At 41.1% G+C, this 16,638-nt stretch overlaps 1 protein-coding gene across 1 annotated transcript; it reads right to left on the reverse strand.

The window, feature by feature from the left end:
* Positions 1-11,239: 11,239 nt before the first annotated feature.
* Positions 11,240-15,679, reverse strand: LOC140302263 (hatching enzyme 1.2-like). The gene is made up of 9 exons (XM_072381101.1): positions 15,605-15,679; positions 15,251-15,254; positions 14,957-15,034; positions 14,528-14,683; positions 13,449-13,569; positions 13,015-13,193; positions 12,554-12,635; positions 12,064-12,188; positions 11,240-11,425 (listed from the first exon to the last, which is right to left on the reverse strand). Coding segments are annotated over exons 1-9 (807 nt in total). The 5' UTR covers positions 15,665-15,679; the 3' UTR covers positions 11,240-11,423.
* Between the last annotated feature and the right edge of the window lie 959 nt (positions 15,680-16,638).

The following is a 16,638-nucleotide window of genomic DNA, read 5'->3' on the forward strand; positions in this document are numbered from 1 at the left end:
TGTTATTAGCAGTAAAATATCTCCACATCCTGGTTTTTAACGTGTGGTTAAACCTCTCAATCACAGATGCCTTTACCTCGCTCGGCGTAGCAAAATGCACAACTCCGTGGTTCTCTAATAATGCCTTAAATTTTTTGTTAAAAAATTATTTCCCCGCATCAGTTTGAAGTTTTTTAGGGGTCTCACTTTCTCTAAAAACAGATTCAAAAGCCTTTACCACCTCTGCGGCTGTTTTTCTCTTCATAGCGCGAACGTAAGCCTTTTTTGAAAACACGTCAATGACGGTTAATAGATAATTATACCCGTCATTGTACTAAACCAAGGCCTGCATGTCGCAGAGATCTGCTTGGAATTGTTTTAAGGGGCTGGTGACAAAAACTCTGTTTCTCGGAAAATGTATTCTTGCAGGTTTATGTAGAGTATATGCATCTTGCTCTGATAAGAAGTCTTGCACTTTTTCGCACGCGACTTTCTTACCCGTTTCGTCCTGTACAGCTTTACGCAACCTCTGTACTCCCCCAAAAACTCCCCCAAAACTACCTTCTCCAATCAACTGCTCGTACATATTGTGTATAGAAGTGTTGATTTGTTTCACCAGAGTTAGTTCGTACAAGTAAGCTTCTGCCACAGCCCTGACTCTGGCATCAACTTCACAAATGTTACGCGCAGTTAGAAGATGTTGAATAGAAGCAATGAATCGTTGATTATAAAGTCTCCGCATCAGAGTGTAGTAATGGTCATGAAAAAAGTCGTCCTCGAGTACATCCTTGCACTGATGTTGGCGTAAACTAGGGTGATCGACACTACACCCGTAGCATGATTCAATCCTAAATTTTTTGAAGGTCTCATTCAAGAGGTGTATCACTGCAGTTTTCACAACTTTGATAAAACCAGAGGGGACCCATCCATCAAATTTGTCCTCGCCCTCTCCTCCCCCATCCTGAGTGTCTGCAGGGGGCCCCTGGCCTGGTGGAAGCTGAGAGTCCTCCATTTCGTTAGATTTAGCTTCCTCCGTTGTTACGGCCACGGTGGATCCTATCGGGTAGAGCCTTAAAGTAGCGGTCATCAGGCGCCGAATTTGAGAACTCGATCTTGAGAGAAGAGGAGGAGTTGGAAGAGAAGAAAGACTCAGACGAAGTCGCTGGTGAAGGAGGGTGATACGGCTCCAGGTAGTATCTGTCGCTGTCTGGTGATCCAAACTGCGGTGATGTGGATGTTGCAGAAGGGCTCCCTGTATGCATCAATAGCGATGGAGAAGCATTCTCCAGATCGCTGTCAGTGATCTCCTCGCACAATGTCTTCTGGACGCTATCTCATCCTGTTCCTCATGTTAATCGGTGTATGACCTGTGCTGGAGTGTGTCCTTATAAACCTGAAGGGGGTGTGGTTATTGAGGTTGAGGAGGAGGGTGCTCAGTGGAGGGAGGTCTACACAGCCAGGGTTTTCTTGACTGCTAGAATCTGACCCCAGTTCTGGCAACTGCGGAACAATATGGAAACTCGATCCGCTATATCATTCATCTTCTCCACCCAGGCTGCATGAGGTATTGCTAACAGCGTCTTAAACACAGTTATAACACTCAAGAACAAAAAGATCCCCCTCTTCATTCTCATTAGATTTCCGGTGGCTTGCACGGAAGAACCAACGGCCTGTAATGCCTGTTTTCGCCACACAGCAGTGAAAACCATCCTTGTTTTGGCCAGCTCAGCATCATCCAGAGGACTCTCCAGTCTCGGACGTTTGGCTGCAGACGCTGCTGGGATTTCTTCGGGTTCTTCTTTCACTGTTAACATCTCCTCAGCCGAGCCCTTACCTCCTTCTATATGACGCGGTATCGCTAGTTTCAACACTCCCCAGTCGTTGGAAGTTAGCATACCCACAATAGTCAGAGGTCCCAGCTTCTCACCACCCTCTTCAAGCTGATACAGACAGAGGTCACCTGTTTCATACATGAACACATAGCCCCATCTTCCCCGCAGTCCATAAGGCTCCAGTGACCATTCTTCCTGTAGAGACACGGGCGGTGGTTGCTGCGTTCTACACAGAAACACCATCCTTTTCTTGGGAGCATTTGGTATCAAGGGCTGATCTTCAAATATCGTTACCGGAGTCTCACAAATGACCGCAGAGTACACATCCTCTCCAGTGCCTGCGTAGAGTTCTCCTCTACACTCACTCTGCTTCTTGTCCTGGGCATCTGGAATCAGCTATCTTTCACCCCAAAGTCGTTCTCTACACACTGACTGTCTCAGGGTTTTTATCCTTTACTCGAAACCCCTCCCTTGTCCACCCATTGGCCCTCAAACCTGGGGTCGAACAATACCCCCCACACATCTAATTATTTTCTCCTCTTTACCTTACAGGGACCGGTCTTTGAAGCTGTTAAAATGTTGACCGCTTCTACAACTTAACCTTTTCTATTAACCCTAACCCTTTCTCTTATTTAAACATTCAACTAATATATTTCTCACAACCTCCTGACTTTAGCTGTAATCATTCTTAACCCTAGCCCTAAACTCCCCCTTCCTTAGATGTCAAAGGCCTCCTCAACAGATGGCTGATCTATGTCAAACAAAGGTCACACGTCAAAATAGCTTGATCGATCGATAAGAGGTCAAAAGTCATATCCCCAGATGTCAGCAAACGGATGTCAAACAAAGGTCACCTGTCATATTAATTTGATTGATCGATAAGAGGTCAAAGGTCACCTGTCAAAAAGAGTTTGATCGAAGGATGCCTATATTACTCTCTAGCATCCATCCCACTTTAGAAGGAGCGGCTCTCATTTCTAGAAATATGGACGAATTTATTAGTCATCCAAAAACATGACAACCCAGGGTTGAGACCAGGATGCAGAGTTGTAGTCTTACACACTTCTCTGCGGCTTCCCACCTGATGCTGCCCCCCCCCCCCCCCCCAATCAAAAAACACAAAAGGAGCAAATCCTCTTGTGCAAAAAAAAATTCAAACAAAAACTTTAACTGAACAAAAACATCAAACTATTAAATGTGGTTTGCTGAATATTAGATCTCTCCCTTCGAAGTCTCTGTTAGTGAATGATTTGATCTGTGATCATCATATTGATATATTTTGTCTTACAGAAACCTGGCTGCAGCAGGAGGATCATGTTAGCATTAATGAATCAACTCCCTCTGACTATTTAAATGTTCATGTTCCTCCAACCACAGGCAGAGGAGGAGGAGTGGCAGCTATCTTCAGATCAGGGTTACTAATCAGTCCTAGACCCAAGATCAGTTTTAGCTCTTTTGAATCTCTGATTCTCAGTTTTTCCCACCCAAAGTGGAAATCACAAAAAGCTCTTGTGTTTGTTGTTGTGTATCGTCCACCTGGCCCTTATTCTGAGTTTCTGTCTGAATTCTCAGAGTTTTTATCACAGTTAGTGCTGAGTACAGATAAAGTCATTGTAGTGGGTGACTTTAATATTCATGTAGATGCTGAAAATGACAGCCTAAATATTAACTTTAATTCTACATTAGACTGTATTGGATTTTCTCAACATGAATTGAGTTGTACATCTTCACAAATTGACATTTCAATTGTGGCTTGTTAAATGTGATCCAGCACCTATCTGATGCCCTTTTTTGACTAAATCCAGTGATAATATTTTTCTGTATAGAATTATTTTCATTTGCAAAAGCATGAAAAAAATTGTGTCTGTGGATTAATGCGTGTTTAATGTTTTCTGACACTGGGTTGGACACTATTACACACACAAATGTTTGAAATCAAAACATGATCAATTCAATTCAATTCAGTTTATTTATAAAGCGCCAGATTACAACAATTGTCATCTCAAGGCACTTAAATAATATAGTCCAATTCAAGCCAATTGAAATTCAATTCATTGTAATCATAATCCAATGGAATACAATTAATTAATTTCAAAATAATCCAATTCATTCCTATAGAGCCAATTCAATAACAAGATCCTAGCTAAGGAAACCAACAGGTTGTACTGAAACTTCTCATCAGTCCAATCTCCTGTCCTGAGCCTGAGGGACTGTGGAAAGGAACGACTCCCTTTAACAGGAAGAAACCTCTGGCAGAACCAGAACCAGGAAGAAACCTCTGGCAGAACCAGACTCAGGAAGGGTGGCCATCCGCCTCGACCAGCTGTGGTTTGAGAAGACAGAAAAGAGGGAAAAGAGGGGGGAAAAACACCATAACACCATTCAAAGGATATCTGTTGGAACAGGGAAACAAGTTAATAACCACAATAATGTCACGTGTACATAAAATCATTTGAGAAATCAAACAGGGGGAAAAAGAGAGCAAAGTGAGGAAAGGGAAACAGATGAGGTCCCCCAGCAGTCTAAGCCTATAGAAGCTTAACTATGGGATGTTTAAGGATCACCTGAGCCATCCCTAACTATAAGCTTTAATGAAAAAGGAAAGTTTTAAGCCTAGTTTTATAGGTGGAAAGGGTGTCTTCTTCCCGGTCATTTACTGGCAGCTTATAATAATAATAAGGTCTAGGTTTAAAAAAAACGGAGTTCCCCTTTAATTGACACTTCCATATTGGATTTGATCTATCTGTCTTTGTTGACAGGATATGTACCTCAGACTTTTGAGGTTGCTGTAATTAAACCTTCACTTAAAAAACCTACTCTTGATTCAGAAGTGTTGGTTAATTATCAACCTATATCCAATCTCCCTTTTTTTGTCTAAAGTTCTTGGAAAAATAGTTACAGCTCAACTTTGTGATCATTTACATAGAAATAATCTGTTTGAAGAGTTTCAGTCAGGATTCAGAGTGCATCATAGCACAGAAACGGCACTGGTGAAAGTTACCAATGATCTCCTGTTAGCTTCTGATAGCGGACTTGTTTCTGTGCTTGTCCTGTTGGATCTCAGTGCTGCATTTGATACGATCGATCACAGCATTCTGTTACAGACTTACAACATGTTATTGGAGGAGAACATTGAAGTGGTCCCAGTGGAGTGCCTGTGTAGAAATCCCTCCTTTACCTCTCCTATAGCCACATGTAGCCACATAACAGCTCCTATGAGCTAACAGAGTTATAGTACACGTTCATTCATTCATTCTTCTTAAAGTATTGGTGAAATAAAGACAGATCGCATCATCTGACTGCATCGTCCCTGCCCTGTGCATGGACCCAATTGCAGTACAAAGGACTCAGAAGACAGTGGTAAAACGTTCAAGGCTTTAATGAGACGCTGGCAGACAGACAAACAGTTTAGAAACCGGCAAACAGGAATCAGGAGAGGGGAGGCAAAGTCAGGGACAGAAGGCTGGGTCAAATTACCAGGACGCAGACGAAGCAGGGAATCAGGGACAGGCGAGGTCGGTACCGGGAAGGTCATTGGGCTCCCTCAGCTAAACTGAACAATGCAATGGATGTGATTGCATTGTTCCATCTCGAATCCATCTTGAATCCATCTCCAGAAGACATCCTACGGATCTAGAAGAAACGGCAGTGGAGCTATTGACGGAGTGGAGGAAAAGTCGAGGAGCTGAGGCTCGAACAGAAGAGCTGATAAAAGCTTTGAGGGACTGTCAGTTCAATCTGACTGCTGACAAAGTGGAGGACAGACTAAAAAATTAGAGATAATGATACAGATTTCCAGATCAGATTAGACTGAGAATAATCATGAAAATAAAAATCACAGCTGTAATGTTATTAAATCACCCATCAAGAAGGTTATTCATAGCTGTAGCCTGCATGATGATGCAGAAAATCATCTTCGTTGTGATGAATGACTGGTCCTTGAACCTGCTTGTCAGCTAATGATCACCAGGATTCATGTTTAATCTGAAATTTGTTTTTGCATTATTATTACTTTAAACATTATTAGAAACGTATTTGTTTTAAAGTCTTCAAAATAAATACTTTCATGTGAGCTGATTTGCTTTTTATATCAAACTTGTATGCGACTGTTGTATGATTTAAGAAAAAAAAAAAAAGTATTGTGGGTATTTACAATTGTATTTTTAACTTTGTAACGTTGATGTCTCACCCTGTGCTTAGGGGTGTATACTTCCTTTTACAGTGAAATACAGTGAAAGGTTAGGTTAAAATCTTTGATTTTGATAAAGATTATTCAGAACTCTGTCTCTATGTGGCCCTGTGATGGACTGGCGACCTGTCCAGGGTGTACCCCGCCTTTCGCCCGATGACTGCTGGGATAGGCTCCAGCCCACTCGCTACCCGATTAACGGACTGTCGGTATAGAAAATGGATGGATGGATTATTCAGAAATCTGGGGATGCTTTATCAGGCCACTGTTGCAGACAACTTAAGAAAAGGCAATGCTTTTCCAAGTGGTCTGGCTGCTGTTCTACAGCAAACAAAGAAATACTGTGCGGAAGCACCCAGCAGACAGTATCATGGGGACTTGATGTTTCTTCTTATTTACTGGGCAAAACTGGCATAATGACAGTTTTGATACTATGATATAAAACATGTAGACTGCATGCCATTAAGTCATCTGGAAAAATTGACATCAACTGTTTATCACCGCACCACCATGCAACCCTTAATAAAAAACCATCAACTTTGGACGAGATTTGATTGTGTAAAAATCCTTCTACTCAGAGATTCTTACACTTATTATTCCATACATACTGAGCAGGGTTTTTTTTTTTTTCCTGTCCTGTCCAGCATTATGGCAGCAGAATTGTAATCTGAATACATTTTATGCCAGACAGATTTGCAAAAACAAAAACCAGACAACCACCTGCTAGACCTGTAAAAAACAAAACAGACGACAATCCATGGCCTCTGAGGGGAATCAAGCCTTAGCGCCACCAGGAGCACCTGAAAGCAGACAAGCAGAGAAAAAACAAACACACAAACAAACAAAAACAAGCACAAGTAGCAGCAATCGCATACAACACAGCTGTGGATATAAATGACCTGAAACCACAGGGTAACACATCAACTGCTTAGCGAGCATGCTACTGGGCTAATGAATGTGTGTGTGTGTGTGTGTGTGTGTTTGTGTGTGTGCGTGTGTGTTTGTGTGTGTGCGTGAACATGCAATACCCATGGCACAGGACCTACATGATAACCGTGCTTAGTTATGAGTGTATAAGCGTACAGAGCCACGATCCACAGCCCCCCCAGCAGTCAGATGCAGGCAGAGAGGGCCACAAGACCCAGGCCACCAGCAGCCCCCACAGAGCACAGAACCCAGGAAGCCCACCGCAGGGACAACCACGCATCCACCCAGAAGACTGCAGAGGAAGGCCCCGGACAGAGCCCCCATAAGCATAGGGCCACAAGCCCCCCCCCATCAGGAGCAGCACAAGCAGGCCAGAGGACAGCAAGTCCCAGACCCATCCCAGTCATCACCACACACACTTTCACGTCCCATACATCCACACGTCCTCCCTCCCCCAACTCCGCAGGGGTGTGGTGCAGCGGGCACACCAGGGGGCCAGCAGCCCCCCAGCCACCACAGACCCCAAACCAGCAGAATAATTCATCCTCCTGGCTCCTCCCGCCCCGGGCAGCAACCAGGCAACAGGGTTGTGGGAAGAAGACCCCTCCCCTCTCCCCTCCGGCTCTTCAATATTTTCTAATAGTGAGCGATTAAAATTGAGGGGCAGCCAACCTCGTAGAACTGGGAGCACGGCCCCCTGGGCAGCCTACATACCCAAAGAGCCCCGCCCACCAGATGCCACTCAGTGCAACCACCCCCCAAGACCTAAAGTGTGTGTGTGTGTTTGATAAGTAGTAATGTCTAAGGTGTAATTAAAACAGGGGCGGGGAACTGCAGAGTGCAACCAAAGGGGACCACTTACGTGGCCCCATCCACTACACCCCACAGAACACACATGTCCCCAAAACCCTACATGTGTGAGTGTATGCCGTGTACAGGGGTATGGTGATATAGACGGGGGGAGAGAAGCTCCCCCGGAGAGGGCAGCCAGAGACTGGCTGCAAAAGGCACCCACGTTACCTGGGACCCACCACAGGGCAGGAGGACCTGATGTCCACCAGGCTCGGGGCCTGCAGCGACCATATTCCGGGAGCTACTGTGCACCGAGAAGGCACCCACCCGCCCCACTCCTCCTCACCCCTCCTCACCCCTCCTCAGCCCAGAGGACCTCTACAAAAAACAACCAAAAAAACCCCCCAAACAAACAAATCACGCAGTCACACCAGTTGCAGCAGCCCGGGCCTGAGACCCACCACCACCCAGGCCCACCCAGCAACCCACCACCACCACTATGTGATAAAGCTAATCAGCGGGGACCAGAGAGAATGAAATTCAGCCAATTGATGTTTTGAGGAGGCAGACATTGTTTCCATGCTAATATAGTCTAAAAGAACATTTCTAAACTGGTTAATACACAGATTGTTCTTCGCTTTCCAGTTCATGAGAATAGTTTTCTTTGCGATACATAACACTGTGAGAACCATGTGTGCTGAGTTCATTTCTATGTTGATGTTGTCTAAGTCACCCAGTATGCACAGTGTGGGGCATGCAGGGATGCTACACTTTAGCCATGTTGATAGGTCCTCACAGACTTCAAGCCAGAACTTCTGGACAGGCGCACAGAACCACAAAGCGTGTGCATAATCATCAGGTGTGTTGTCTGTGCAATGTGAGCAGATGTTTGAGTGTGTTAGACCCATCCTGAACATCCTTTGTCCTGTATAGTGTGTTCTATGAAGGATTTTGTATTGTATGAGCTGTAAATTAGGATTTCGAGTCATTCTGAAGATGTTCAGATATTTGTGGCCAGAAGCTATGACTAGAACTGATGGATAAATCTGCCTCCCATTTTGAGGATGGAAGAGACATTGTGTCATCTATTTTAGACAATAATTTATATATTTTTGATAGCAGTTTTGGGGTGCAGATGCTTAGAAATTCTGCTACCCTAGTGGGGAGTTGTAAGTCTGGTTGGTGGAGGATATATTTCTTTGTTATTATAGACTTAAGTTGTTGATATTCTAGGAATTTATTGCTGCCTATCTCATGTTGTGATATGAGCTCATCAAATGAAATAAAATGTCCATTTTGGATTATATGTTCCAGACGTTTGATTCCTTTGATCTTCCACAGAGTAAAGTTTAGCATTTTTTTGTTTTGCAGTATGTCAGGATTGTTCCAGATGGGTGTAAGCTTACACGGGACAAGTGAAGACTTTGTTATTTTAAGAAATTCCCACCAGGCTGTCAGAGAGGTGCTGATGTTAATGCTTTTGAAACATTTGTGGCATTTTACATTTTGACTAATAATAAGTGGCAGGTCAGAGATTTCCAGATTATCACACAATGCTTGTTCTACATTTATCCATGGTTCATCTAATGGGTTAGGTTTAAACCATTTTGATATATATTGTAACCTATTGGCTAAGAAATAGTGCTGAACATTAGGTTCCTGTTTTCGGTTGGTAATTTTGGAAGGTTGATATTACTAAGAAACTGAGTTTTATAGCAGTCCCTAAAAGCATTGTTGATTACATCAGGGTCATGGGTGATATTTCCTTCTGAGTCTTTAACAGAAGTGATTGTTGTTTTCTCTTTGTTTCTCTTTAGTTGGTTAGCTAGGAACCTTCCAGATTTATTGCCGTGCTCAAAGTTCTCCAAGCGAAGTCTTTGTATCAGAAACTGTGTTTGTTTATCAATAATTTTGTTTAATTCAAGTTTAGCTTTTCTTAGTTTGTGTTCCTCTTTAGAGGCACTGTAGGCAGCTTCTAATGATTTAATCCTGAGTTCTAAATCTGATATCCTTGAACTTTCCCTCTTTTTCTTATTTGATGAAAAAGAGATTATTTTGCCTCTCATAACTGCTTTTCCGGCTTCCTAGAGAGTACAAGCTGACATTCCTGGCAGGTCATTATTTTCTAAATATACAGACCATTCCCTTTTCAAATAATTAATAAAATCAGGGTCTTTTAGTGATGATGTATTAAATCTCCAATTCCTAGCTGGTGGTGTAACTCTGTTATTCTTCAGTGTGATAGAAACTGGAGCGTGATCACTGATAGTGATGGGGTGGATTTTGGTGTCTGAAATATCACTAATCAAGGAACTGCTAACTAAGAAATAATCTATTCTTGAATATGAGTGGTGTACCGGTGAGAAGAAGGTGTATTCTCTAAGAGTGGGGTGGTGGGAGCGCCAAGCATCACAAAGACCAAAATCATTCATATACTGTTTAACAATATTCGTGGACTGCCAGTTCCGCTGACTTCCTGAAGTACTGAGTCTGTCTACTTCTGAGTCAGAAACCATGTTAAAGTCCCCTCCTATGATGAGTGTGTTATCTGAGTGATCAGAGAGTGAAGTGAAAAAGGAGTGAAAAAATGAGGGGTCATCCACATTTGGACCATATATATTTGCAATGCATAAATTCATATTTTGAGTAGATAAATTAACTATTAGAAATCTACCTTCTGGATCTATAACTGTGTTGTTTACGGTGAAATTTACTCTTCTATTTATCAGAATGGCTACACCTCTTTGTCTGGAGTTGTAACAGGCTGAGTACACATGAGGAAACTGTGCTGTGGTGAGAACATCAGCTACAGTCTTTGATAAATGAATCTCCTGTAATAAAACAATGTCCGCCTGTAAATCCTTCAATTCATTGGAGATTTTGAATCTCTTCTCCCTGGACCCAGCTCCATGCACATTCCATGAAATAAACCTCAGCGTGGACATGCTCAGACTAACGCAGTGAGTGCTGGATGCTTCCTAAAAGCATCCCGTGTGTGTGTGTGCATATATGCTTCCATGAACCTGCCATTGTTTGTGTTTCTGTTCGTATGGGCTTGCTACCATATGTATGTGCGCTGTCAATGCTGTGTGGTATTTGATTGTGTGCTTTGCTCAGATCTCTATGTGTGCCGTGCTTGTTAACATTACTTATTAAGGTGAAAACGCAGCGGGTTGGGGAAGAAAGACAGAATAGAAAAACAGTGCAAAAGAGTGGAAGTGTGAGATAGAAAAAAGAAAAAAAACAAACAAGGCAAACCCAAATAAACAAGTATGACCTGCATTTATCCTATGCTGGCGATCCTTCTACTCAGAGATTGTTTCACTTATTATTCCATACATACTGAGCAGGGGTTAATGATTTTGACAACAACTTGATGACAGAAATCTAAATCAAATTTGCAGTAAATAATCTAAATGAGTTATTTTACAGATCATTGTTAAATGTTCCACTCCTTTTTAAAACTCTTCACCTATCTTTTTTTCAGACCCAGAAAGAAATGAATAGGAATGCAAATGAATTTAAGCTTTCATGAACGCAAGCGTTTTAATTTTTTTGTAATCTTATAGTCAGACGTCATTGAACATCTTGAACTTTTGGAGTCTTCAGCCAAAACTGCCACCTGCCCCAAATTGTCATCTCCTTCCCATTGTAGGCACTTTGTGATGTCATCAGGGTGGCAGGTCAAAAGTCACAGGTACAATTTCTGCAGAGTAAATACATGTCAATGGGGGAAACCTTTTAATAAGAATATTATAAAAAAGGAAACTGAACTGGCCTGATGCTCACTGTGTCGCTATACCAGTGCTGTTCAGTGATCATTCCTTCTGTTCATACCAGCACTTAAGAGAAACCCCCTTTTATTCTGAAAAGGAACAGCTGGTGAAGTTCAGCTGAAGCCTTTCTGAGGCTCAAAAAGACAATTAGACCAATGAGATGAGCCTTGCTGTTACTATTTTGGCTGCTATGGCACTGGGATGGTACTCATCCAGACTGTGTTTCTAGGTGAGCTCGTCTCTGGAATAATTGCAACTCAAACTTAAAAGACTTTAGAGGATTTTATCTTAATCTGGGTAAGTGATATTGCTAAACCTTCATGATAGCTGTGCATGAATATTAAAGTCGATCTTTGCACATATTTAGGACAGTTGACTTTAGCCCCATCACTGACACCAGTAAGGGTCTATCTATCCAGGATAGAGACAGACTGTTTAATTCTTGTATTCATCCCCCACATAGTTAGTATAACAGGGATGATTTTCTTTGCTGTTAGTGTATTGTAGCACATTTTTTTAGGTGTTTTATAAAATATTTGTAAGTAAGGTTTTTGTTGTTTATACTTACAGCACTTGTAGAGTCTGTTCAGCCTGGTAATATCATTACTGCTCATCTGGGTGGCTTTGCCAAAGGATACATTGCTGTTAGGAATAGGTTCCATAGTGGGGAGGTTGTTCTTGGAGAAGGCATACCTAAAGCATTGCAGAAAACATACAATGAAGATGAGCTTGGGTTTGATTACGTGCATGGAAACTAATTCCAGTGATTTCATTCTTTGATGTTTCAGTGCAGATTCGTGTTGGTTGCACCCTGACACTCCCAAGTTTGACCTCTCAGAAAAATCCAACTATTTCACAAAGTGGCATTGTTTGTTAATTTGCTAATTAACACTTTAGTGCAGGACATTGCTGACTGTTGAAGTAAATCCTGGAGTTCTTGAAGCGAACCACTGAGTTCTGAAGCATTTGGGATTCTTGTAAGGCCTTCTAAGAATAGCAGCTGGTTGTTAAACTTATGTGAAAGACAATGCGAGAGCCTACAAAGAAGTTTTCTTTACCTCTCATATTGCATAACAGAGTTGTAGTCATAAGGAGTTCCCTGGTTCAGAGTGTCAATCTTATAGAAATTGTGCACCATGTCTGCAGAGAAGAGAGAAGTTTTGACCAGAAAGATAGATTATGGCAGCGAGTATGTTGTAAAAGCCATTCCAAGCTGACAGTTACATATCAAACACCAACATACTGTAATGACAGCTGTGGGGGAGATCGGGCAACATACACGGTTGCATTTTGATGACAAACTACTACATTTTTTAAAACAGTCGTGTAAATGTTTTGCTCGATTAAATGAGCTTCAGCCAGTCAACATAAGCCATTGTTCTTTTTCACTTCTTTTTCTTTTGTGTTCACATCTCTTTAGCCTAATTTACCGGCCATAATTTCCCCCACTGTGTATCATTTTAACTCAATCAGACAGTTGATGCCTATAGAAAACACATATGTAGTGAAAGTATATAACCATCAATGATGTTGTTCCAGTGTACTCTGATGCTGTTGTCCCTATCGGAGCGGGTCTGCTCGTGGTTGAAGCCGAGGGCGTGGAGCAGCTCATGCTGAACGGTGCTGTGATACAGACAGCCTTGTCGGCTCAGAGACACGGTCTGACCACCACCCCGACGACCCACATATGAGTAGCAGCTGTGAAAAAGTCAGCAATATTTAGATAACTCCTAAAATCTGCATTTTTCCATGGGGTGTGTACTACCTCTAATGTCAACTTGAATGGGCTGTACGGCCCCACGAAAATCTACTGCATATAAAATTTATAGCAGAAGGATGACAATATGGATAAGATGTGAGTATTTAGAGCCATGAATGTACATAATACTTTAGAAGCCATGTAGATCATTACATTGTGCTTTTGATTGAAAATAAAGAAAGTCAGATCTCTACCCGCTCCTGGACTCAATGCTCAACCATTCATGATCGCCATTCTGGTAGGGTCTGAAACGGATGCAGGAAACTGAAGAGAAAGACTGCAGTCCACGAATGATGATGTCTCTCTCACGGGTGGCTGTCAACAGATTACAGCTTGTCAAGTTTTATGAGACCAGTGAGATATCAACTGAAGAACCTTTTCATTTTGTTTTTATGATCTTGCTTTGACTCTTTCTGCACATCACGTCACTGATCAGCCATAGAATTAAATACAGTAGCAGGTAACAGCTGGATGTTACTTTGACACCACCAAACTAAACTTTTTTTTCCTTTATGGCAGTGACACTCTCATCCAGCAGAAACATCCCCTGGTAGAGCAGCTGTAAACTCTACAAAAAACTTTTTTGTAAGGCCTCAAAGAACACGATCAAGTCTGGGTGTGTTCTATTGGACTCCAAGCTCTCCGCATCTGATAGAATCTGATGATATCAAGTAATTCCAACACAAAGAGTTAACCCCATGACTTAAAGGGCCCAGAGAACCTATTGTTATTATCCTGGTACCAGACACTCTAATGTTCCCCAGATATTCATTTCCCGTGCCCTGATTGGCCTGAGCTCATTATTAGGCAGGCTGTCCTAATGTAATGGCTGATTGGTGTACATATGTGGTTGCTACAGCAACCGGTTACAGTATAAAAAGAATCTTCATAAGATTTTGATCAAAATTATATATTTTAGGATCCATACTTGTGGGTTTGAGTTAATAAGCAATAATTACGATATTTAATTATTTTTGTCACAAATGACAAAATTTAGATTTGATCTATTTATAAAAAAGTTTTTTTCTATCTGTGAATAGTATATTGTTATATATTGTTAGTTCGGCAAGTTCAATTTGGTTTTGTACAATTTGACACATCTGACACCACTCATGTATTTAACTAATTAAAGTAAGATAGTAATCCTTCTAGGAAATTATTCTTTTCCCTGATATTTAATGTGTAAAAGTCCATCAAAGTAAGTTTTGTGTATAAATTTTTTGTGGCATTGATCCTTTCACAAATGAAATAAGAATGAATACTGGATACTTACAGTAGTGGTTTTGAATGTAGTAAGGAATGTAGACTTTCCCATCACTATTTTTCAACCACAGGCAGCCTCTAGAGGTGCAAGGGTCAGCATTTCTGTCCGCTTCAGACTTAATAGCGATGTCACCTCCGATCAGGGCTGGTTCATCAAAGTCAGGGGCTGCAAGGTCAGCCCAGTTTTTAGGGGTAGTTGGAAATACATAGGGGATTAGAAATTGTTTTTTAATATTAAGTAGTGAATCAGAATGTGTGTGAATGTGAATTTCAAAAGCTTTTCTTTTTAGCAAGCAGAAAAGGTCGGAACATCAATCAATCAAATCAAATTCTCCTGAAAAATCTATAATAGCATGATTCTCACAGTTAGATCATCATCGACTGATTTGAAACTGGTATGTAAAAGAAAAGACAACCGTGTCTGCTCTACAAAACTTACTGCGTTCTCTGTTGGCTCTCTCCAGCAGCTCACCCACAGAGAGTTCCTCTGATGTGTCCTCCTCAATGGCAGCAACATCTGTGAAGCACATTGTACATAACATTGCATGAAACGCACACATCGGCAGTTTTTGCATGTGGGCTCAGTGTAATCATACATCAAGTTATATCTAAAGATCTAATAACACAAAAGGGAATATTTAGAAAATATTTATGCAAATTCTCCTATATTAATGTTCAAATTGTGATTAAATATTTAAAGCTCGATAACGACTACATATAAATTCTATCTTACCTTCCTGTACGCAGTCACAGCAACATAGAAAAAAAAGAACAATAGTTACAGAAGACAAAGTTCATATCACCTCTGTTCAACTTGAAATTCTAAAACTTTATCAAATTTCAATCTTTCAGAAAAATTTTAAACCATTTTTTTAAACCAAATTTTTTATCTGTTTAAATAATATATTTATTGTACCATAGGAAATTAATAATGATATGAACAATTAATTGAAAAAATTTTAGATAATTAAATAAAATCTATTGTTTTAGAAATATTTTGTTTTCATTGGGTTGTCACAGTCACCCTTAAGCTAATCAGACTCAGTATTCAACTGCCTTGCCAGTATATCAGACTGTACATTTTTACCTCAGCCCAGGAAGAGGACACCAGCAGCAGAGCCAGAAAAGACCAAGACAAAACCAACATGGTTACAGTATACCTGCCGAGATGCAGAAAATGTGTCTTTCTGTCATCTAGGGAGCCTTTTTATACGGTTCAAAGTCTCCAAGGACTAATAAGCAAATGTCAAAAAGTGCAAACTCAACAGCACACTTTATCATTGTAAACAGAAATTTCTGAGTACTTGCATACCCGTGTGAAACTTTGCCTTTTGTTTAAACAGGTGATTTTGCGCAGGTTTATCAGCAGGAGGGCTCAAGATTACAGCACTAACTTTCCATGTACAACTCTGAAAAATTGTTTTGTGTAAAAAAAAAAAAAGGATTTTGATTATAGATGATTAAACTATTATTTCCTTTAGCATAGGATACATCAGAACATCCTTTATGAGAGAAAGGAGACAATTCCGTCCCACAATTCCAAGCAGCCACAGCATTTATAATAAAGCCCGTGATAATAAGTAAAAGTTTATATGCTTTCTAATATGAAATATATTACAGAATTTTCATGTAACTGTGATACAATAGTACCTAACGCACTTCTTTGTAGAACATTCATTGAACATCAACAACAGTTTCAGAGCCCGTAAGGATTTTTCCCACCACCTTGCTTTAACCCCATGAAATTTTTCACAAGGTTGAGGAAAAGTGCTTAAGAAACGTCTAACTCAGGTTTTTTTGTTTTGTTTTGTTTTACTTTTGAACCAGACCCACAAACTGCCAGCTACCTGAGTGTAGAAATGAGTGAAAGTTAGTGAAACTCGAACACTCCATTTGCAAGCTTCAGTTAAAGCCAGAACTCTTTTTTCTTCCAAATACATGCTACTTCAGATTCATTATAAATTAATGTTGCATTGGTGTGTAATTTTGAAACAATGTCGGACTCCGTAGTTTTCTCTGGACCCCTGCCAAATCTGACCAGTGATGACATGTTTAGCCGCATGTCCTCATTCAATCGCTGGTTGTCTAGATGGTGTCCAGCAAACAACGTGGGCTACATAG

This window comes from Leuresthes tenuis, unplaced genomic scaffold (genome assembly GCF_036924035.1).
Source record: "Leuresthes tenuis unplaced genomic scaffold, fLeuTen1.0.hap1 SCAF_2, whole genome shotgun sequence".
In the NCBI taxonomy this organism is placed as follows: Eukaryota; Metazoa; Chordata; class Actinopteri; order Atheriniformes; family Atherinopsidae; genus Leuresthes; species Leuresthes tenuis.